Source organism: Malurus melanocephalus, unplaced genomic scaffold (genome assembly GCF_030028575.1).
Source record: "Malurus melanocephalus ecotype Western Australia unplaced genomic scaffold, MMel_1.1 scaffold_145, whole genome shotgun sequence".
NCBI classification, from domain to species: Eukaryota; Metazoa; Chordata; class Aves; order Passeriformes; family Maluridae; genus Malurus; species Malurus melanocephalus.
Genome location: NW_026623377.1, coordinates 1,016,950 through 1,042,147, shown reverse-complemented (window position 1 = coordinate 1,042,147; position 25,198 = coordinate 1,016,950). Strand labels below are relative to the sequence as shown.

At 36.1% G+C, this 25,198-nt stretch overlaps 1 protein-coding gene across 12 annotated transcripts in view; it reads left to right on the top strand.

Moving 5' to 3' along the window:
- SUGCT (succinyl-CoA:glutarate-CoA transferase) overlaps positions 1-25,198 on the top strand; it is a 323,333-nt gene that overhangs the window by 20,910 nt on the left and 277,225 nt on the right. For all 12 annotated transcript variants that reach the window (XM_057371355.1, XM_057371361.1, XM_057371350.1 and 9 more), the window contains exon 7: positions 19,216-19,307. In XM_057371355.1, coding sequence (XP_057227338.1) covers positions 19,216-19,307 — 92 coding nt within the window. The remainder of the gene's footprint in view (positions 1-19,215; positions 19,308-25,198) is intronic.

Sequence of the window (25,198 nt, the reverse complement as noted above, 5' to 3'; positions counted from 1 at the left end):
TTGCTTGGCACCACTGAGAAGAGCCTGGCTCCATCCTCTCAATATCCTCCCTTTAGATGTTTATGGACACTGATGAGATAATCTCTCAGTTGTCACTTCTCGTGGCTGAACCAGCCCAGCTCCCTCAGTCTGTCCTCATAAAAAGGATGCTCCAGTCCCTTTTTCATCTCTGTAGCCCTCCAAGGGGCCCACTCCAGGAGTTCCATGTCTCTCTTGTTCTGAGGAGCCCAGAACCAGACACAGCACTCCAGATATGGCCTCACCAGGGCTGAGTAGAGGGACACCTCAGTAGAGGGTCACCTCCCTTGACCTGCTGGCAATGCTCTTCCTAATGCATCCCAGGAGACCACTGGCCTTCTTGGCCACAAGGACTCACTGCTGGCTCTTGGACAGCTTGTTGTCCACCTGGACCCACAGGCCCTTTCCAGCAGTTTGGTCCTCAGCCTGGACTGGTGCAGGGGRTTATTCTTCCCCAGGTGTGGGTCCCTGCTATTGCTTTTATTGAATTTCAGACAGTTCTTCTCTGCCCATCTCTCAGTCTTCCAGTTCTCTCCYATCTCTGTCAAGGCCCTTTTGAAGACCATTTTGAAGTCCTCTGGGTTATCAGCCACTCCTCCCAGCTTTGTGTCATCAGTGAACTTGCTGAGGAGGCATTTGCCCCTTCACCCAAGTCACTGATGAACAAATTAAACAATACTGGACCAATTATTGAACCTTGGCAGACTCCACTAATGACAGACCTCCAGCTGGTCTGTGCTATTGGGATCTGTCATTATACATAGCTATGACCATAGCAAATTTGCCATGAAAGTATTCTTAGTTTCAATCAAAAGTAACTGTGAAGATAAATATTTGGAATTTGTATTTTTATTAACTTTGTGATACTGTAGCAGTTTACATTTCTTGGGGTTTTACACTTTCTACCCCACAAAACTTAGTCTTAACTCTTAATTTACATACATTATGACTACGCTAAACTGTTGGCAATTGTTATGTTGCCCAGAAGGAAAAGGTTAGGTGGAAAAAGTAACAAAAGTTTTGTAAAAGTGTTGTGTGTCACCTGAGATTTCTGTGGGTCTGAATCTGGAATTGTTGTATGTGTAGCTTTTATTTAATGCACATAAAGTTGTAAAGATACAAAATTGAATGCATTTGAAAACAGTGAGTAAATCCTTGTGTCTCTTGAGTTATTCTACTGAATCTATGAGAATGAAATTAGTTCCTCACTCCACCCATTTACATAAGGTTTGGTAATAACTTAAAAGAGCAATATTTGGTACTTCCCTGTTTTATACTGGTAATTTGTAGTGGCTTCCCATGAGACGATGTAATGTTATAGTTTTGGTCCATATCCTACTCTGTCTCTAGTGTTTTCACAACAGGAAAGAAAAGCCAGCCACAATGTGTTTTACTGGGCAAAGGCTAGCCAAAGTGTTTTTCAGATCCTCTAATTTGTGAATTAACTGTGGTAAAATGTGGAATTGCCTTGGATTAGGTACAGTTTTTAGATTTCCTCTTACCAAACGATTCCAGCCCATGAAATTACACATAACTATGCATGTCTGTGTCTTCATGCCCACTCATTCCCCTGATGATTGATGTTTTTGTGGCTTCTATATGGTTTTAGTCTGGATATAGTTACCTGATACAAATTGGTAGATTACCTGCCCAAAGAAATGATAGCTCATGTTTAAAAAAAAACCATTGGGCAAAAATAGTTTCTTGATTGTGTAAATTATTTGTTGATAGTATACTAGTAAAAAATCAAGTGGTGTTCAGAAGCTGACTCAAGAAATGGTTGTAGTTATAGCTAAATAATGGCAGCTATAGGAATGGTCTTGGCTGTTAATCTGTTCAATGGTTATTAAAATTTGTGACCCAAAATTGCTAAAAACRGAACATAAAAATAGGCGCAACAATTTGGAGGAAAGAAAAAAAAAGAAAAAGAGGGTTAGAAAAAACACCTGCATTGCAAAATGTCTGGTTGAGTTAAATAGCTGATTCAAGCGGGATGATGTGCAGAATGAAATGAAAATTATGAGAATTAACCCATAATTACAGTTATAATTGACTTTCAAGTATAATAACAGCATCAAAATTTTGGGGAATATGTTAATTAAGGAATTTGGAAAGTGCAAAAATGAGTATTGAGTAATATGGTACCAGTATTCAATATTCAGTAAAAGTTGTTCATGGAGAATTTTTCAGTAAATGTATTGTTTTCTATTGATGGAAAATAATGCATTGTCTGATGTGCAAAACAGGCACTGTCAGAACAAACTGGGTATTGTGCTTCCAGTAGTTCTTAATGTGCTTTAAGAATAAGGAGGGAGGTCTGGGCAACTGTGAGTATTATACAGCTCTTAAGCAAATACAAAAATCACAGGTTTGCAAGCCTTGAGATAGGAACTTAAATGCTCACAGTGATTGAATTAAGCATGTGGAGGGGAAAAATATGAATCTTCTAACCTGAGCTTGATTTGATAAAAATAGAGCCTTCCAGCATTAGAAAAGGAAAACAAGCTTGTCTAAACTGTTAGTTTTTGCATTATGCAGTTGGAAGATGAATGGCTTAAAGAGTTGATTTGTCAATTTTTTGATAGCTTGAAGTTATCTGAGTGGGCAGTTAAGGGAAGTTAATCAGTCTAGAGATAAAATAGTCTGAGACTGGTTTTTGAGAAGTTAATTAGCAGATACACAAATTATTTTTAAAACAATATAATTGGTTATCTGTGGTAGGGTAATACAACTTGTGTTATATATTTTGACTGTAGTAAAATTTTTGGTGCTTTTGAGTAATGCTTTCATGGAAACACTGGGAAAATGTGATGTACAAGAAATAAAAACACTTGGTTCAAGAGCGATCAGAAGGTCTCTGATATCTTGCCATAGGTACTTCATGACTGAGTGGAAGAAAATGACACAGAACTGATGTTGCTGGATATTTTTTTTTGCTTAGTATAGGTGATGGAATGTGATGTGGATGAGCCCAAAATTCTGAAGTGATCACATGCTTGTGGGGTTTAGATTTGAGGGGCAGGAAGATTCTGGAGCTGATTTACAGGAAGAAGGCATCACAGCCTTATACTGTACTTTAGAATTTTTTCAGTGGGTCTGACTAACTGTCAGAAGAGTCTTGGAGGGCAAGCCTCAGGAACTCTGCTCAGTTTTTGTTACTGAAGCCTGGAATTGAAACCCTTCCTAACAGTCTCTGAGTCAACACAACCCTGTGGACACTCATGTGATGAAGTCCATTTTAGTGGCCTAGGAGCTCTATGCATCTCTGAAAGCCCACAAAACCAAAGGGAGTCAAGTTATACAGCACGATTAGAAATTACCTTGACCAAACTGTTAACATAAATAAAAGAGGAAGAGTAGAGTTAAAGATTGAAACAATTACAATGCRTTGCTCTTAATCAGAAATAATCAAGTAACTTGAATATAGTATGGGGAACACTGGGTTAGAAAAGGGTTCTCAGAAGACTTGGTTGTAATGATGGGGAATGATCAAAGTTGAATGAGTCAGTGATGATATCAGTAGATGAAGGATTGGTTTCCTACTGCATTATATAAAGATGAATATGGCGTGAAGGATTGTTTCTCTACCCTGTGCTAAATTGGTAAGGCTGGAAGCTGATATCAGCTTCTGGGTACAGCATTTCAAAAACAATGTGGAAAAGTGAAGAGAGTTGAGACACAAGCAATCTGTAAGTAAAAAACACTATATATGAAAGATAGCTTGGAACATCAGTTTTTTTCTTAAAAAAATGCTGCTGTGATCAGAAGGAAGTACTGTGGTTGGCCATCTAACCATCTCTTCCTAAAGCMCTCTACATTTTCACACAGCGGTTCTTAAATGAAGATTTTGATAGTATGTGAAAGCCTCAAAAAAACTTTTGCTTAACACAAAGAATATTTGGGTGCTTTTCTGCCCTGCACCGATGTGCTGCTTTGTAATTCTCAGTATAAACTGCATATTCATGCAGATTGGCTCCTTTTGCATTAAAAAACCAGCTTTATGACATGCAGCCAGAGCTATGAGAGTTTATGTATCTCACGTGTAATTACTCTGATAACTGARGTGGCCATCAATATGTCAGCAAATGGACTGAGGCTTTTAAGACTATATTAATTCTAAATATGAATTTCTGCAAGCACTGGGAACAGTTTTAACTGTTAAGTACTGTGAGGCAATAGTCTCATAAAGAAGGTAAAGTTCATGACTGGAAGTTTGCTTGATGTAAATCATAGCCAAATAGCTGGTTCTCCCAATGTTTCCAGGCAGTAGGACAGTTTTACAAACCATCATCCCTTTCTTCCTGCCTTCATTATATGAATAAAACAACTAATGAACATGATGAGATGATTTTAATCTTTAGTTGTATTATACATGTTTGCAAGCAGAATTTCTACAATTCAATATTTTAAAAAAAACTTAATGTGGAAGAGGTAGGGTTTTGTATTATCTCRGAAGTTCAAGATAGCTGATTTCTTTCTAGCACCTTAAGAGATTTGTGCCTTGGCCTGAAAAGCTAGTCATACTGAAACTATTTGAGTATTTAAGTTGTGTCTATTTTTCCTTTTGGCTAAGCCATCAAACTAGGAAACTTCAGTGTAGAGAGGCAAAGTGGTTGCTTATATGTGGAAATTAATTGGCAGAAATGCATATATCCAATACTACTTCAATGATTTCAAAAAAGAATTTTTTTTCACAATAACTTAGAAAAATAAGTCACTTGTTCCTGTGAATGAAGAAACAATTCTTGTTTCTAAGAAAGGAATCAATCACCACATCAGTGCATCAGTGTATCAGTGGTGGTTTTACATGGTACATAGTTCTGCTGGAAAATTTCCTGAGAGAACTCTTTGATCTGTTAATCTGTAGTTTCTTTCCTTTACAAAAGGGAACTTTTGAGGCAAGTTGGAGTGTGTCATGGYTTGAATGATTTTAATGGGAGCAAAATACTCTCAAGTTCCAGCAAACCTCCCCCTCTCTCTTTTCCCCACCCGGGTCCTAGAGACAAACTTTTCCACAGAGAGGAAAGTGAAAAGAAAAGGGAAAAAAACCCCTATTTATTTAAAATTACAAAAACAAAAAAGAACCTGTGGAACCAGCTGTTAGATCTTAAAGCCTTTCTCTTCCCTTCTGGGAGTAGCTTCCCCTCTGGGGCCCCCAGAGGGATTGGACAGAGTCTCTCCGGTGGTTCACTGAAGGATCTTTCTCGCCTGTCRTGCCACGGGAATCCTCCAATTCTCAGATGACGAAGAAAAAAAATTCGAGGAAAAAACAAGTCCAAAGAAAGGGAGAAAAAAAAAGGAGCAGTCCCAGAGAGCAGGCAGCTTCTTTTCCGCTGCTGATCCCGAGAGCCTCCCGGGAGAAAAAAAAACAAACGTGTGTGTCTTGTACCTTTCCCTCCCATTGTCCTTGAAGGGAGGAACACCACCAAACAAACCAGAGCAGTCTCGACTAATGTATAGTTACAGAAGGGTTGCTTAACTTTCCTCTAACATAAGCAGATGATAGGAATACAATACTCAGCTAACCTAGGACAGAGTGCATTTACATCACTTAATAATGTGTAGAAAAAACCCCATGAGCTCTCTTTAAACCAGCGTGGTAAATTGGACCTTAAGTATTAGAGCTTCATGTGCTTTTTGTGGGCATTTATCATGGTGTAGTAGTTTGTTCTGTTGATTGGCTCTCAGTACTTTCTTAGGATCAAAAGATAATTTGTGTACATGCAAAACTTCAGGAAAGAGATTCTGAAAATAGATGTCCATTGATTGAAAGTGAGGTGGTGCTATAGCTGATACTTCTGAAAATTGCACTTAATTATCATGTTTTAAGGACTTCCTTCATTTTGGCAGTAAGTGTTTCAATAGTTTTGTGCCTCTCCTTTACTCTGTCTTGTAGAAAGTAAACTGTGAAGTCCCAAACCTCCTTTTGCTTGGCATGAGATCCATTCCAAAACAGTCTGCTGCCTTAGGATTGCCACTTGGTGGCCAGTATTTCTTCTCAGGGTAAAATACTTAGTATATGGAGTATAAACTGCAATCCTAAACACAGGAAATTTAATTTTTGCCAATATTATTTCTATATAAAATAAATCAAATATTTTATAGCCTTCCACAGTTGACTTCTTTATTCAGAATTAAATGATGAGGACTAATGGGAGCTTTAAATTTCTATTTTTAGCCCGTGGTGCCAAGTACTATTCTACTGAAACACACCTACACAAACAGGGTGTACCTTCTTCTGATGGTGTATAAAGAATTTTATCTTAATTTCTGCTGCTTTTGAAGATCTCCTAAATTTTTCCAGTAAATCTGTCTGTTTTGTATCAGAGGTGATCCATCAGCAAGGAACTGTTTGCCTCCTGCTTTCCTAGACAAATGTGAAAAGCATTATATAGGTGTATTAGACCCAGGTTTATTTTTTTCTCTTTACTGGATTTAGTAATTTATTAGGTGTTTTTTCTTAATAAAGAGTTGGGTTATTTTGTGATGATTTTTACTTTTAGTGACTTTTAAAACTTTTTTTTACTGAAAAAAAATCCAAATGGTTCTGATTAAGATTGGGAAACAATGACTCTACTACTAATCAGTCTTGCAAACACATGACAATAATGGGACTACTTTGAATTACTTCTACTTTTATTGTTCGCATATATTTTATATTTCTTTTTAAGAATCATATGTTTTAAAAGCCTGATTAATAGGATTTGAATTTTTCAGAACTGTGTGTTAAAAGTAGTGTAATGTTTTTTCAAAATATTCACAGCTTTCTTTTGGTTTGTTTTATTTTTTCTTGTGTTGTGATTAAGTAAGTTCAAAGTGTGTGCTTACCTAAAGTGCCTGAAACTTGCAAAGTTTTCTGTGTCTTTCTTCTGCTCTTAATTGGAGGAGAAACAAAATGGGCTTGAGTTTGGAGTATTTATGTTTTTCTAGTGGTGATGGCAACAATGCTGTTTAACCTGTATTATACGCAAAAGGTGTGTATTCAGTTCCAGAGTGACTGAAATATTGGTATTACAAAGATACATTTTAATGTTTTTTTACAATGAAACCAAACTTCAAGATATCTTCTTGTATATAGGACTAATGTAGTTATGCTGTGTCAAGATGCAGAACCAAATTTTCCCACGTAAAGCACTTTCCTGTTGCTAGTGGCTTGATATGTTTTTCTCAACTGCTTGCAAAATTAGCTAGGGCCTAAACAAGTTTATTCAAAAGGGGAGAATTCTGTAAAATTCAGCTGGTTGACAAACTTTTTGGAACAGCACAAGAGGCCRTTTTCTATACAACCGGCTTCTGTCAGCACAGCTGTGCTGGACAGGATTGTGAAGAGGTGCTAATGCTGACTTGTTTAGTTGCTTTGGCAGAAGCCATTAGCAAATATGTTATAATATTTACAAAACTTTTGCTGGTAAAATGGTTCAGTGTAGAGATGTTTCTCTGTAAATGGTTTTGCATTCTGTGCAAATGAAGTGTAATTTGGTCTGGAAAGCTGCATTTGCCCTATATYTGCAGGGTTTTGCCAGTACTAAAATACTAAAGGGCTCTGACATTGACACAGAGTGAACTTTCAAAATGTATCAGTAACACAAACAAGTRTGGAAAGGGTGGAAACTGAAAGGTGGTGCATTGAAAAAAGGGTTGCTGAGAAACATATGGGAGCTGACAGAATCCTTCTTTTGTTGGTTGGATTGATATCCTTGCATGATTCAGATCCGCTGTGCATCTCCAGGAAAGTGGGCTTTTTAGCTGAGTGACACTAAGTCTTTGATTTTTTGCTGCTTCTGTCATCAACACACCAGCAGCAGCTGGAGTGCTTTTATTTTATTTTTTTTTTTTTTTGTTTTTAAACTGAAAATGATCGAGCTACCCTTTTGCACTGACATTTAGCATCGTAGCAGGAGGGCTTAGCTGTTTTTTCCACTATTATTTTTAGAGTTACATGTAGCTTGAATGTCCAAAATAATCTGAGTTTAGGAACAAGAAACAGTTGAAAATGAAACACTGTGTTCCCATTCTTTGTTCAATATGGAGCATATACAGCGTTTAATGAACCAGACCTAATTCTTCCTTGCTTTAAAATTAAACTGACTTTCAGAAGTGCATGAAAGCAATGTTTTTTTTTTTATGTCTTCTCACTCTGTTGCTTGTTCTTCCATCTAAGTAGCGGTATTTTGTATAAAATCTGAAACATCCGAATTTTGGACTCCATCCTAATGAAGAATACCATATCAGAGAGAGGGCTTGTGAGTCGTAAGATTTAACATTGAATTAGTTTACAGTGAAGGAAACCAGATTAGACACTGAAAATCCTGTATATGAACAACATAACAACACAGTACAACTGTGAAGACAGTTACTGATGGTTTAATGTTTATTTTTCAGTAGCTATTATGCTTGGAYTGGTGCCTAGCTAAGTTAATAGAAATAAAGCTGGAAGATTTTAGGCATCTTCAGAAGCCATGCAGCAAGCGTTTACAAAGCAGTATTTATTGTGTTTGAATTACAATAGTCTAAAGAGAAGACATAAGAAAAGATCATGAAAAATTTGGTTTGTTATTACTAAAGATTTCTTTGCTATTCTCTGTTATTATCTAAAGATTTCTGTGGTTTCCAAATGAATTTTTTTAGGGAATCTCCTGTCTAATAGCATTCTATCTGCTTTATCTTATTTTGTTAATCTTTTTTCCTTGCCTGATGAACTTCATGAAGATTGCAGGAATTTTTCTTTGGTTTGTTTTACTATTTCAAATTGTGAGGTTGTGTGATTTCACCAAAGAATCAAGTATAACTAATTAAAATGCTGAAAAGATCCCGTGTCTTTGTTGTGCTTCTTCATGGTACCGTCTGTGGGTGTTGTTAGATTTGTAGGAAGACTGGAAGTAGCTGCTGTTGACCTGAAAATGTTTCCCAGTTAGCATATGGTTTTCATTACTGTGTTTTGAGAATACTGTTATAAAATAAAACTCTGTCAGTAGCTAGCAAACAGAAAGAAAAACAGAAGACACGAACTACTAAAAAATACCGTTTTTTGTCATTTTTAGAAACCAAAATGGTGGTAGTATTTGACACTTTTCCATTTACCTGATAATTAAAAGCATTTTGTATCCAGTGTTTATGCCAACAACTGAAACCCACTAATCTGCAAGTTGCCTTGCAGAGAAAATTTTGATACAGGAAGCAGTGAATTGGTCTGTGAAGTAAGGATGTAATGAGAATAGGTTTGGGGTAACAGTCTTCTCCTAAGGAAGAACTCTTGTAAAGAGAAAAGAATAACCTCTCATACATAGGACAAGAAGTAACTGTTAAAATTTCAGCAAGAGAATATTGCTATTAAACATTTTAAAAAGCCTTCTCATAGAGAGAATGGCTTTCTTGTCCAGGAGTGGAGTCCTTGTGGGTGCTGCAAAGTTAGGATAGAGGTACCTAGTGCCATTATCGTGTCTTACAGTGACCTGACCACCATTTCAAGAGGAAAATAGGAGGCCAAAATTTTTTAACCTCTTTTAAGAGATTATATCTTTCAATTTATTTTAKGGAACTGCAGGTACAAGGTGCATATTCATATAAAACTGTATTTTTTGTACAATAAGAAGGGATACTATATATCCTATACCTGCTCAGAACATATATGATTGCTTGCTAGTTTCTTTTATTTCTGACTAAAGCCACGATCTTATATGGGAATTGATTTGTTAATGAATTGAAATTCTTTTAAGATTAAAACTGAAAATTGTAAATATCTTTACTTCCACATCTTTACAAACTATGTATTTTATAATATTTCCTCTGTTTAAGTATTTTGTATGTGTAGACTATAGAGAAATAAAATCAGGCTCAAAAAATACTGCTGAAGCTATTGAAAGGATTGAAATGACAGACTGGAATTCTAAAAATATGTTGCATTCCATATGACTTTATCCTCTATGGGAATTAAGATTTATGGATTTGTTTTGAAAATTTTAGAGGAAATGTTCGGAAAGTTTAAAAAACAATTACATCCTGATATTGAGTTCATTTGACACACTTTTCCAACTTCTGCCCCTGAGGGACTCTGTATTTGATCTCAGAGGGGGAGGTCGGGGTGACAGTATGCATTCTCAGCCCCGGAGGTCCAGCCCCCAGCTGTAGTTCTTGCACAAGGTCAGCTCCTTCACTGGACACTGCTGTGCAGATTTGTCTGCCAATGTAACTATGTACAGTCACAACAAATGGATGTTTGTTCGAGTAATATCCWCTTTAGAATGAACATCATCTGTTTCAGATGAGAAATAATGATGCAATTTAGGAGTTACTTTACATTTCTGTCATGAGGCCATAGGTAATTATGTCCTTATCAGAAGACTTCTCCAAGGCTATCCTGGCACCACACTGCTTGGGTATAGTGTCATAAATAGTCATAAAATACGCCTTGCAGGTATTTCTTAATTTTACCTGATTTTTTTTTTTCACTACAAGAAGTAGCAAGATTATTAATATCTGTTGGTGTGACGCATTAATATTTGTTGACCTCTGACGTATTTCCAGCTTAGCCAGATATTTCTCATAAGTATTTGCTCCTTTACCTTAATAGTAAAGTGTGTCAGAGTTGGGTGGGTAGAGCAGTCCTAGCAAAGTAGGTGAGGACACAGAGAGGTTAGGACAGACAGCCTGCCTCAGTATTTAACTGATTTCTGTGCAAGTTTTGTAACCTGGATGTTCTGGAGAAATGCCATTGCTACACTGCTGTGAGTAATTGACTTCACTATTTTAAAATTAGCTTTCACTATATAAATATTTCTAGTAATAAGATCAGCTATATCTGTACCAAGCATGGAACAAGGAATCAGTTGTTGCCTTTAAGAGTGTTCAGCTGGGAATATTTGTGTAAACCCAAAACAATGATGGGGAATTTGGGTGTCTGTCAGCTTCCTTTAAAGTGGGAAATAAAGTTTGAGTACCTGATCTGAGTGTTATCTAAAAGCTTTTAATTGAAATTTTGTTTTCAGAAAATGGTCACCATATGACACATTTGATCTCTGAGATCATGTAGAAGAGTGACCCCACTTAGACTGGGAAACTACTTCTGCCTTGAAATTCATAGAGTGACAAGTTAAGTTTTTGCTGATTTACCAGCATCTTTTGAGTAATTACAGTTTTGGCTGTGGAAGGAAGGACTGCTTTCTTCTAACTTACATTTGACATGTTAAAAAGTAGCAAATATGGCCTAGAACTTTGCAGGCCGGATTAAAAACCTTTTGAAAACCAAGCTTATGTTTGAAATGGTCTGTGACTGTGTCCCAGAAGTGTGTTTGGTGCCTTTAGAGGAGTTATGTGAGGCTGGGTGTCCAGATGGCATGAAAATTGAATGGAGTTGGGTAACTGGCAGAGGCTTTTCTTTATCCTCTTCTAGTCTTCTAGTAGCTAAAGGATAAAGTTTTGTATTTAATGTTACAATTTTGTTTTATCTTTGCCTTCCAACTTATAACATCTGATTTTGTTCAAAAGACAGGGTTAGAATGTCTAAATCAACATGTGTAAAAGCAATAAATATTGTACATATTTGCAGTCATTGACTGGGAAATGAAATATTTTTATCAGATTGGTCAGATTTTATGCTTGCTGACTAAAGGCTTTTTTTTTGTTTTTTAAACATTCTTTCATCTCTCTTGACAGTTCACTCTGATTTCACCTTTCTTGTATCTGTTCTGATCTCCTGTGAGGCTGCCTATTCAGGAAGTTGTACTTCCTTTCCTTCTGACCAACACATGGCAAGCATTTTCCAAAAGTCGTTAGTCATTTTGCTAACGCATTTGGCAGCTCTGACACTGCAAAGTTTCATATAATGCATCTGTTAGATTTTGGCTTTTGTCATTGCAGAGAATTGCTTGTGTCCTTCTGCTTGTTTCATTAATCTTTATTAAGTAAAGATGTAAGCTGTCTTTAATTGAGYATTTTCTCTTGGCAATAGAACAAACCAAAAGGTGTTTCTCATTAATTTGTCATTCAGCAGGGATAGCCATCTATCTAGTTTGAATTTGTGACAATGTTTAGTTCCTATTTGTAGAAATGTCTATGTTGAACATATTTGTCTATGTTTTGCTCAGAAAATCCTATACAGCCTGACTTTGTAATGTCATTTGTCATGTGGGAATTGAACTACAAGGAGTTGGTCTGTGTTGACAACATGTCTCCGTGTTGGTTTTTCCTATCCTTTTAGTACAATCTGTTTTATATTTGGCCGTTTAAAGTTTTATGATGCTATCAAAACATGAAGAGGTGCGGAAATTATGGCTTTTGGTTTTCTCTAGCGTATGATACAAATATTTTGGACACAGGACATAATGAGAAATGCTGACCTTTCTTTTTATGACACTGAGGCTGCCCTGCAGACTTAATTATGAGGCCATCATTAGCTTGAAAGTACATTGTACTAAAGAAGTGAGAGTAGCAATTTCAGGTGTTGAATGAGTTTTCGTTCTCTCTTTCCAATTTCTGTGCATTTAGTAATTTTCTGAGATTTACTTCTTTTGCAGTTGTTTTATTTATGCTGGGCTGTTAAATTTCATGAAATACAAATCAAATGCACAACAAGATGAGAAATGTAGAAGCATTTTTTTTCAATCTTCATAAAAATCCCAAGTTAATCTAAACTATTCTACATAAAAATATTGCTTTTAGAGTGATTGTCCTTAAAGTGATGATATTGCAACATATTAGTGCCTGTTTATCCCAGATGCTTTCAGACAGTTTCTAGCCAAAATAAATTGGTTTTATACATGTTAAGAATTCTGTCATCATATCATCAGTAACTCCTAGGCAAGGAAATGGGGTGTCCAAATGTGCGTTCAGTCCTCATCTTGGAATAGCATGGAATCGACAGACACATGAAGCTGTCTGGGACAAAGTTGTTTAATCTGTTTGACTTCTTTCTTAAAATTTATGGAGAATGTCTGCCATAAATGCATCTAAAAATCCCACTGTCATCTGGCAAAAATGAAATAAAGCTATGTTGTAGCTGACATGGTATTAGAAAGCTAAACCTGTAAAGACGCATTAGTCTGTTTTTCTAACAGTTCTTTCTGGAAACAAGTTTGGGTTGGTTTTTTTTGGCTAGCATTTTTAAATTTTGTGTGACATTTTTGAATATTTGGCAACTTGGCTAATAACACTTTTGTGCAGTCCAGCAGCTTTTACTGTTATTACTTTTTGGGTAATCTTCAGCCTGACCTTTCTCGCTTCATAATATTTATTTCTGTGTCTCAGAACAGAATAATTTAGAGTGGATTCTAAAGCAAATTATGTTTCTCTTATGTTATAAATATATTGACCATTTTAAAGTGGATAAACTAGCAGTAGTTATGACGTTATTTTTTCCTCCCAACTTTTATCCCATATGATGCCTGAAAATATTATAATTTTTCCTGTGCCGTCACATGGCTCCTGCACACTAAACAAAGAACTATAAACTTTTTTTTGTAACAGAAGTAACTCCCATGTTTCAGGATAATTGGCCCCCTTTCATCATGGAGGATTGTTACGCCAACTCTAGAGAAGTAGCTAAGATTTATTTCCCATTGAAGAATGTATTTAGTTTTCTTTTTATGTATTTTTTCAATTTTTAAAAGTGTATGTGTCTGATTTCACTGGAAAAATCGGGGAGGAAGAAATACTTTTAGTCTCTCCCTTTGTCAAGAATTGTGGTGTATTAATACCAATGTAATTTCATTGGATAATTGCAGCAATCACACTCTTAGATTTAATTGGAATGTGTATATATTGCCAATATTCACAGGAAATTTATATGCTTCAATTCATTTTGCCAAATGTATCTTCAGTCAGTTGCAATCAGTGTCTTCCATAAAGTTACTTCTGTAATGCCCCCAGCTAATGATGAGGATTTTAGTGCTATTATAATTTCCTGTTTTTCTTTACATGATTAGTTTTCAGTTTTGCTAGATAAGTATTTTTAGGCACCCCAAGTCTTCTCTTGTTGCTCCACATMAAAGGTTTGGCCATCAAACAGCAGGAGGCTTTTTAGAACAGCTGTGAGCTGCATTATTATATATTAGCCACCTTATTTTATAAAACTTTAATTGTCTTATTTACCCCAATATTAAAAGAAAAGTAGATGCAGGAGCAGAGAGAGATTGATTTCTTTTATGTCACATTAAGCATGTCTCATTTTGAGTATTCATGTACTATGTTAGTGTGCAGACTAACAAAGAGTAATAGTAGAGACTTTGGTTAAGAAAATTCTTTAACACTTTTCAGATGCAAATTCATCTTTAACTCCTTGGAAAGTTGTGAAGAACAGAGGATGCTAAATAGAGCCAGTAAAKTCTCTTTCTTCATTCTGGTCTGAGCTAAGGGTACAGGATTGCTGGTGGAAAGCTGTGGCATTACTTTGCAAATACCTCCAGTGAAGGCTCATATTTCCCTTAATCTGATATGAAATGGCCAGTGAACTTGCTCTTGGCCTAGTTCTTTCATGCTTCCCTTACCCAGTTAATTTTTCTTGCTCACAAAAGTCTTCAAAGAGTCAAGGGTTCTACACTTTTTTTACGTAGAAGATAGACTTTACTGCAGGGTCAGAACAGGAAGATTTAGGTGTAATTGACAATGCTGAATAGGAAAATAGTCCTTTAATTGTCATGATCAGTAGAACAGGGTCTAGCTGGAGGTCTGTCACTAGTGGTGTCTGCCAAGGTTCTATATTGGGTCCAGTATTGTTTAATTTGTTCATTAATGACTTGGGTGAAGGGACAGATGGCTCCTCAGCAATCTCACTGATGACACAGAGCTGGGAGTAGTGGCTGATAACCCAGAGGGCTTCAAAATGGTCTTCAAAAGGACCTTGACAGAGGTGGAGAGAAGAACTGTCTGAAATTCAATGTAGGCAAATGCAGATTCCTGAACCTGGGGAAGAATAACCCCCTGCACCAATACAGGCTGGGGGCCAAACTGCTGGAAAGCAGCTCTGCAGAGAAGCACCTGTGGGTCCTGGTGGACAACAAGCTGTCCAAGAGCCAGCAGTGAGTCCTTGTGGCCAAGAAGGCCAATGGTGTCCTCAGGTGCATTAGGAAGGGCATTGCCAGCAGGTCAAGAGAGGTGATCCTGTCCCTTTACTCAGGTCTGGTAAGGTCACATCTGGAGTGCTGCATCCAGTTCTGGGTTCCTCAGAAGAGGAGAGACATGGAGTTCCTTGAATGGGTCCATCAGAGGGCTGTAAAGTTGAGGACTGGAGCACCTGTCTTATGAGGGCAGCCTGAGGGAGCTGAGCCTGTTCAGCCTCAAGAAGAGACAGCTGAGAGGAGGCATCATCAATGTGTCTAAGGGAAGGGAGGGTGTTAAGAGGCTCTTGATGGTGCCAAGCAACAGGACATGAGGTGATGGAAAGAAATTGATATGCAGGAAGGCCCCCGCTAAATATGAAGAGCAAGTTCATTACTGTGCTGGTGATGAAGCACTGGAAAAATTAGCTAGAAAGGATATTGAGTCTCTCTCACTGCAGATACTCAAGAACCTTCTGGACACAACCCTTTTCCATGTGCTCTGGGATGACCCTGCTTTTAGCAGGGAGGTTGGACCATATGACCTGTGGTCCTTTCTGACTTCACTCATTCTGTGATTCTCTGTTATTCTCTGTTTCTGGAAGTTTGGAAGGCTTGCTATGCAGATTGAATGCTTTGACAACTGGAGGTTGTTGCCTTATACGCAGTTTGAGTGTGAAACTCATATACATTTTGCAGTAGAGAACACCAGCTCATCCTGCAATGACTTTGAATTCTAGACGTGTGGGGATGTGACAGTTATCACAAGAAATCATGTCTTTCTGCTGCAAGGTATAGAATAGGGATTTTGGGAGTTGAATGGGGGTTTGGTGTAGTGCAATTTTCTTTTGTTCCTTGCAGATTCTATTTTGCACAAATCTAAAACTTTACATGAGATTTAGAATCTAGGCCGCTCCCTTTCAAGCTGAAATGATTTAGAAAACACTTAGTTTTATTAAATTAAATGTTTCATTCTTTTGTCTCTCTGAAATATATTCCCTAAAATAAAAATACCTTCACTGGACTTAAGGATCTAAAATAAATTCTCTACTGGCAGAGAATAGTTAAATATTGACTGTAGCTTATGGAGATAAATTCCACTGCAGCAGAGCAGGAGTGTAATCTGTTTCCTTGTCTTACCTTCTGAGACCGTCACATTCTCTCAGTATTCAACTGGGATTATGTTTTTAGCCTGAAGTATTTTTCATTGTATCTAAACTTTAAACCACTAACTATGTTTCATATAACAGGAGCCTATATTTAGGTTTGAGGGTGTAATTGCAAAAATATGCTTTTCATGCTGAATTAAGTATGAGAGAACAATGCTTATTTGGACTAACATAAACTTTAGGTGGCATTTTTATGTCTAAGAAGTAATTTTATATATATCTGTATATGTGTGTGTGTGTATGTATATATGTATGTATGTRTGTGTATATATTACAGTTATTGTAAAATTTGTGTACCAGGCCAAATATTTTCTGAATGCAATTTTGGACTCTCCTTCAAGCTTTTTGTGTGTGTGTTCGTAGTTATTTCTAAAACATCTGCATATCTGTTGACCGGCATATTCTAGTTTACTAGAATAATATTGTTCAGCCTTTGATTTTTGTCTGGATAATGAGTTTTTCCTTTTTAGCCCTAGCTATTTCTCACTTAACCCTACTTTTTCCTCCAGGCATCTTGTATATTCTTGATTCCTGGTGCAAACGATTTCCAACGACAACACATTTTGTCCCTACACTAGCTTTCTCCACTTAGAATTCACATCAAAAGCAGAATTATGTATTTTTCTCTGTTTAATCTGTTGTGACCTATGAAGACTAATTAAACACTCCTTAAAACATCTAATTTTAACCAGAATACCATTAAATAATACCTTTTATTTTGCAACCAGGCTTTTACAACATGTGAGAAAAAATTAAAAAAAAATATTTTTGAAGCTTCTCTAGAGCAATGCAAGTCTTGTTGCCTGTCACTCTTCCTGAATTCAGTGTTTGAAGGATGGATATTTGTCATTACCAAAACTGCACTGCAAAGCATTGTGTAGTTTTTCTGCCTAAATTCTTACTGTTTGATTTTCAGATGTTTGCTGTTTATGAAAACATTTGTGTGAGTAGTTGTGTTAAGATGTCTTTTCTTTGTTAATAATTAAGGCCAGTACGTAGTTTCTCACTTACTTCAATATGCTTTTCACTATTCAATTAAAGTTGTTTTGAGTACTTTTTTTTATTGAGCAAGATTTTGTTTTTGAAGTGGCCCCACACATTTAACTGGTTTTAATTCTACAGTTCATTCCAATGAGATAATGTTATATGCCTAGTTAGAGCTCTTTGGAACATTTTTGGGTGGATACATTATGCTTTATTTGCTAGTCCTCTTGTATTTGAATATTCTGTTCTTTGCTGTAAACTTATGAGTGTAAGTATGACCAGAAATGTCACAAGTTCTCTTTGGGATCTCAAAGGTGGGTGTTGTCAGATTTTGAATAAAGCTGGGTAAACTGGTAGGTTTTTTCTTCTCTCGTGTGGATAGTGATGTCAACAAGACACAAATTTGACCTTAAGAAAAGTGTTGACTTTTTTCTTGCAAAATGTTTGTTTTGAGGCTACATTGATAAAGTCAGTGGGTTGGCTGTAGTATTCTGATATTCCCTGTGACACTGAGTGTACAAGTTGAGTTCCTCCACAGCTTTGCACAATGCGGATTTCATGTCTCCAGAAAAAGATCAGGCAAATGAGATAGTTTGTGGTACAATGGGGAAATCTGAGTGGTTAGTGGTTATTGTTTTGCTTGGTATGATTTATCCATTGGGGTAACAAAGTGCTTTAACTCCAGTCTAAAGTGATCATAATTCTCTTGCACTGTATATTAGGAGTAATTTATAAATTATGCACATAACAGCATCAGTTGAAGTGAGGGAACTGGGGTAGTTTACCTAAATGAAAAATGAGTTTTAACTGTCTGCTTTAATTAACAAAGCYGGTGTTTAGAATGTTATGTCTACTGAATAGACTGTCTGTATATGGAGAAGATTATTTTATGAGAATAACGGAAAGGAACCTAGGAGATTCAGGAATTTTTATCTTGCAGTATATGTTGATACAACATTATTCTAATACTGTCCTCACAGGTAAGAATGAAACAAAAACATTGCTTTAAAACTACAGCCAAATTAGGAATCTTATCTGTGACAAATATCTCTTAATTGCTCCAGTAACCAGGGGATTTCTCTTAGAGATATCTGAAAAGAATGCATGAGAATGACTTTGAATATGTTTCCTCTTTGAGGAGGGCAAGTGCTTAAATCTGGTTATTGAGGGCTCTGCCTTTATTAAAACTAATAGAAGCCATCAATCAGTTATGTTGCTCTTTCCCTGTTGACTTATACCCTCTGTGATAGTGGTCACTGGTTTCAGTGACCTCCTCAGCTGCTTGTACAAGACCTCCTCAATTGGAAGAACTTGTGGTTGTTGTTAGTAGAAGCATATGAGTATAACAGAGAAGAGTAAGACAGCATCCTTCTGGCTACAGCTGTTTAAGTTTATTCTACAGCTGAACAAAACTGTTTAGGTAGTTCTGTAAAAATTCTCAGTATTTGGAATTTCATTGTTGCTAACTCTTGGCAAACAGATTRTGCGTACTTGCTAAAGCCTTCCTATCTCTTCTAAACAATGTTTTGTTTTGAAGGTAGCTCTGTCTAGATGTGGAATAGAGTAACAGAAATGAGGAGGGAACAAATCATGTGTCTAAACCATGGTATCATGATATTAGTATTATTTGGGGTATACAAAGTATCCTTATGGCAGAGTGGAGATAATACAGGCAAGATGGACCCCGTTGGACAGAAACTGTGGGCTTGTAGAGAAGCTGCAGATTCTCTGAAATAACATCTGAGTCCAACCTCATCTGACACAGTGAATTAAAAAGGAATTTTAATCCAAAATGAATGAAACATAGCAGGGACACGAGTCTGTCTAGAATTAAGATCAAACACRCAGGATAAATCCGACTGTTTGTGCTTAAAAATGTGCAGGAATAAGTAGAATACAATAGCTCTTCATTGGTTGTACAATCTGGATAACCTATTAACAAAGCTGAGGAGAAGTACTGGTTTATGTTGTATTTGTCCTTGATTGAATTACTAATTGTTCTGTTTCTCTTTTAGGTTATGGTCAGACTGGTCCAGTGGTTCATAGAGGTGGATATGACTCCATTGCTGCTGCTGTTTCTGGTCTCATGCATATCACAGGGCATGAGGTATAGTGTACAACTTACATTGGATAGAATCTTTGTGCCATGTCCCAAAACTGGCTGCTGCATGGAACACATCAGCCTATGCTAACATATCTGTTATGCAAACCACCTGAGCCCAACAAGAAGTCTCATCTCTGGGAATCTAAGAAAATAATAATACTTACATACTTCAGGTATCTCACTCCAGGCTTGTAAAGAAACATGCTAAAGACACACAAAATTAAAGAAAGAAAGAAATATCCTAAATCTACAGTGACTAAATTGTCAATGTAACCTGTTAATGGCCACTTGTAATCACTTCAAGAGCTGTAATAGGCACAGTGTTGACACTTAGACGGTGTAATCATGCATGTGTATGAAGTCTCCCTGATGCTTGGATGTTGATATTCCCTTTTTAAAAGAGGAGATTGTGAAGCTATCTGGATAACTCTGACTAAAGCTGGATGTCTTTCAATCATTCTGTCTGAAAATAGGCAGAGAGATGCCATGCATTTCTGGAGAAGTTTTGTGTGCTGCTATTCCCACTGATACTTAAGATCCTTGGTAGTTGTGACAGTGCAGGAAGCATTACAGTAGTTTAGTATCTTGATTCTAGAGGTGCATAGAACATGTGTCTTCACCTCAGAAAAACGCTGGTCAAATAAGCTGTCTTGGATCACCTATAGATGCAGGGAATGTGGTCCCCAAATGTCCCTTCTCAGGTGAGGTAGTGTTACAAGTCTGTTCTATGCATTATGAATGCTATATACTGTTCTGTGATGGTGCTCCTGATACTCTGGAAGCAGTAGTGCAGCTCTTGTGAGGGTGTCTTGCAGCTCTAAATAAACAAGGAATTCATGAAGTCTCTGCACTTAGAGTCAGATATTCGTGTTTGAGCAGGTTGTTGAAAGCTAACCACGCTAGATCTGGACACAGCTCTGTTGCAGAGTTGATGGTTTGCCAGACTTGTTTTCCACTGAGAACAATGGCAAACATCAGAAGTTTGTACTTCTGGCAACCGTTGCTACCAGAGTCCAGAATTGTTACTGTTGCCCTTTTTATTGGGGAAAAAAACAAAATCAAGCATCTTTTGACTGAATAAGCTGAAGTGTCTAGTGCCTAGTGTCCTGAGACTGTCCATTTCTGGTGGGTTATTGGTACATACTTATAGGATGTACTGTCTTAGAACACATGAAGACATCAAATTGAGTGTAGTCTTTGTAGGCACCTCCTTTCAAATACATGGTGCACATACACACTAAGCAATTGACTGAGCACAGAAACTACAGTGTAAGTAAATTTTGCATTGTGTCTATAGAATGGAGGTTAATACTTCCAAAACAATGCCAGAAACTTCCTGCACACGTCAAGATATACCAAACAAAATCAAAAGAGAGTATAAACTATTAGAAGGGGGCAAATCTTGTTAGTACAACATGAATAAAGGAAAGTATATTGAACAATTGAAAAGCACAGGACTCTTGTACAGCTTTTCAATGATATGTGAATGCCAGAATAAATAACTGTTATACTGAATAATTGCATGTAAGTTATTTTATGAAAATAATAGTCCTCAGTGACTATTATAAAGGTGGATTTTATTAAAAGGTTGCATTAAGATCTACACTGGAAAACCAGATGTTCGCATCACCTCACCAAGACTTGAGGCAATGTAAGCACAGGAATCATTTAGTCATTGTCAGTAACAGCTTTGTCTGTTCACTGCAGGCTTTTTACAATTTGTTTAAACTTAGTCACTCTTTTGTGTGATTAAAATAAATGTATTAAAATTTGCTTATTTTTCTTTATTTGAAGTTGTTCATATAGTATTTCTTCAGTTTCTCAAAATCATTTTTTGATGCACAGAGGCACATTTTTGTTTTGAAGACTTAAGTAGTCAATTACTCCAAAGAAACAGATCTGCCTTTTGTTGTTATARTGAAAACTTACCCAAGTGGCTGTAAAATAATATTGAATGCTTGTTTGATAATGACTTTAAATAGCAAAGTATTATTAATAGTAAAATCTTCCATGTTTTTCTTACATTTATGTTCATGTGACTGAATTGTGTTTACACTTTCATGAAACTAAGCCTGAACAAAAGTACAAAACCATGTTTCAGTCAACATGTGGAAAAGTGGTCAAAGGAAAGAAGAAAAAAGAAGCTTACGCTGTCATGCTGTTTTTTAAAAAAAATTTAAAATAAAGCTTAAAGTATTTGTCAACCAGATAACATGGAATTAATGTACTAAAAGTAATATGTTCATTTAAAGGTGTGGACTAGGGTATGATAAAAAAATAGAAAAGGCCACTCTTATGAACTGGAAATAAAAAAAAAAAGGAAAAGTTATGATAGATGTTGTTGGTTTTGTATTTAATTGCAGTAGTATTTAATCAGCATAAGATCATCAGTGCAACAGTGCTCTTTGGGAATATCCCTTTGGTAAATGAAGYATTGAATGTTCTTGCAGGATGGTCTTAGAGGCAGCAGCTGATGCAGTGGATAAATTGTAATGGATTTGAGCAGCAGTGACAAAGCATCTACATACAAGACTGAGGTGCTCAATGTTGMGATATACATATTTATATCAAGGTACACGTATTTACAGTTCCTCAGAAAGCATTTTAATAATTGGGTACTAAAATTTTGTCCTGTATCTGACATACACAAAAATATATAGATCCAATATCAGTTTACATTCCTGCCTATAATTAAAAAGAAGAATGGCTTGCTCTTTTTTTCCCTTTTTTTCCTGATACCAGGAATCCTGGTTATCCTGATTATCCAGCATTATCCTGATCAATGCTAATAACTTTGAAATGCTTCTGAGTGATATTCTGAACCCTGAAAACAAGCTGTAACTTCTGCAATATTGAAAAATTATAAGCATAAACATCTGCATTTGTGCAAGTGTTATTTTTGCTGATTGTACAAGCCCAAACGTGATAGAATACTGTCTTTAAATCATGTTTTCATGTACAGAAACCTGCATGGAATTCAAGCTCTTACACATGTGCTTAATTACTTCTGTATTAGAAGTGTTTCGCACCTGTGAAATTTGAAATTCTAATGTGTTTATGATRGGAATCTATTTTGTGTAAATCACTAACACAAACCCATTTTGAATTAAAATAGTTGCTTCAGGTCACGTTCAGGTGTTATTTACACAAATTAAAATATCCTAAAGGCCAAAGTTTGCTCTGATGATGCTTTTATTGGATGACATAATTTATTGATATTTCCTGGGTAAATACCACTATCAAGTTTCACATTTGATGAACAGAAAGCTTTTACTTAATATATTYAGATATATCAGTGCCAGATGAATATCCCTTTGATGAACATTTCTGACTCATTAAGGCAATAACTTGAAATTAATTAAATAAATCCCAGTTTGGATACAAATCCCCTTCCATCTCCTAGTGGATTATTACATGTGGTCTTCAATATTTGAAGTACTTTTATGGTGGTGTATTTTTTCTTGCAGAAAAACCAYTTTTATTTTACTGAATATGAGACAGCATTGAATCTACACTCCAGAGAGGCTATTCTTCGGTGTAAAGCCAAACAAACAGTAATAAAAAAAGTACACATTCGATATATACCTCAGAGCTGTTGAAAAATACTGCCATTGCTGGTTCATATTAGCTTCAGCAATTATTTCACATCTGTAAAGACTACTGGACTTAGAATGCTTTTATTAAGCATATTTGCTTAAGGCACATTCTCCCTGGCTAGGGCTAGATTTTGTCTTCCTATCAGAATAGTAATATAATTTTTTTTCTGGCAGAGGTGGTGGAGTTTATCACTTTTGAAATAATTTGCTTGAATAGAAGATACTGTATAGATTTTTACTTTGCCCAGGGAACTGGTATAATGTTAGCTACTTTGGAGTACTGCTGTGCTGTCAGAAGCTCTGTCTAAAAGGGAGGTGTTTCTCTGTGTGTGTAGCTTTATTGTTCATGTGAAGCAGCTTCATACCCCTTGTTCTGCAGGACAGATAAAAGCCCGAATGAATCCATTTCACTATGCTTACCTCTGTGCATCCTGCCACAGAAAGACTGGTTTATGGCACAGGAGCYGATTAAAGCTGATTGAATGGTGACAAATTGCAGCTAGTCATGAGTCTTGGCAGAAAGACCCAGTAAGGCTTTGTGTGTACYGGTTCAGAATTATATGTTGTGGAGTGTTAGGATGAAATAAAGCCAACATGTTAAAAGTAACATAGCAGTATAGTGCTAGTAGTTTGTAGGAGTGTTCTGTAATGGGGAATTGTGAAGGTGTTTTTATAAATAAAGTTGAACTTTTTACTGAGGTAAAGGAAGTGTTTGCTTTTAAACATTAGGTAGTTTAGTACTTGATGAGGAAAGTTCTGGAATTCATATGTAACAACCTATTAAAATAATCCTGATTTCTCCATCTTCAAAGYGTAGTTTTCTCCTTGAAGGGTGAAATGAATGATGCTTTGAAAACAGTGGAAAAGTGTTTTCAAACTAAGAATGTTGTGGCACATATGTTTGCATAATCTAAAGTCTTTTTGATTTCTTCTCAACCCAGTGAATGTAATGAAGTGTCTATAATGAAAAAAGAAAAAATTAACAATAATATGTGCTAATTTTCATGGTTTGGCTTGGGGTTTTGTGTGTTGGGTTTTTTTTTTTTTTTTTTTTTTTTTGTTTTTTTTTTTTTTGTTTGTTTGTTTTGTTTTTTTCTTCTCAGTGGTAGCTCTGAGGAGCAAAAACCTTCYCGTGTGCTAATTAGTTTTCTCAGTAGGCCTATGCATATAAAATGAAGAACTTTCTTTCCTATTTTTCCCTAGAGTTGGATACAATGAGAGTGGTAAGCAGCTGGAACCTTTGAGTTGTGTTTTCTATTGGGAAGCTGAAGTATAGAGTGTGGAGAAGAAAGAAAAAGAGATTCTTCAAAAAAGTAGCACTTCTTAAAGCAGTGTTCACTTTAATGTTGTGTAGTTCATATATTATCCTATGCATATCTAAACTATAGGTAGTCACAGACTAATCCTTACTGAAGTTTGAATGAGAGTAACTAAGGTTTTTTTTAAACTTGGTTATATTTTATGCAGATTTTATAATTTGTTGTCAATTTCATATGAATAAAAATACCAAAAAATGTTTCCATCTTACGTAGAAAATACTGTCCTACTGTCTTTTATTTCAGAATTGCTCTATTAATGCAATCGATAATAAAGTAAAGATTTTAAAAGAAAAATAAAATAACATATATGACTTGATATCAGACTTAGGTAAATCCTGTTGGAATGCAAAAGAAAAATGATGGTGAAGATTAATTTTCTTGCATGAAGCCAAGACACGTTTTAAAATAATTTTCAGTAAACAAGTCTCACAATCTTAATTAGAAGCCTATTATTGCAATAATTATACTTAGGCATAGCTAATTAAAAGAATTTTGTAAATTCAATTATATTGAATTTATGCTACATTAGTTTAAATACATGTATGGAAACTTGAAAACCAGTTATTATTTATCAATTATACAAATTTTAAGTTGTCTTATGGTAGGCAGAACTTGGGTGCCAGAACTATGGACCACTCTATTTAGCTTTGCACTGCTATTTTTCTTCAAAACTTGAAAACTTTAAAGAACCAAACAAAAAACAAGGCTTCAAAATAAGGAACTGCTGTGACAATCAGATCACCTGACCTCAAACTTTTTAGAGTAGGAAATGGGAGAACATTTTAGAAGAAGCACTTTAAAGATCCTATGATACAAACCTAGCTGGGCTGAAATTAGAAGTTCATTTTGCCGTTGATTGCAGAGGGTATGTGTATCATGCCGATGATTCAGAAGTTCTGAAATGATGTAAAATGAAGATTCTTCCCTTGATGCCGGAAAAGGGATGATACACAAAAAAGGAAACACAAAAGAAACATGA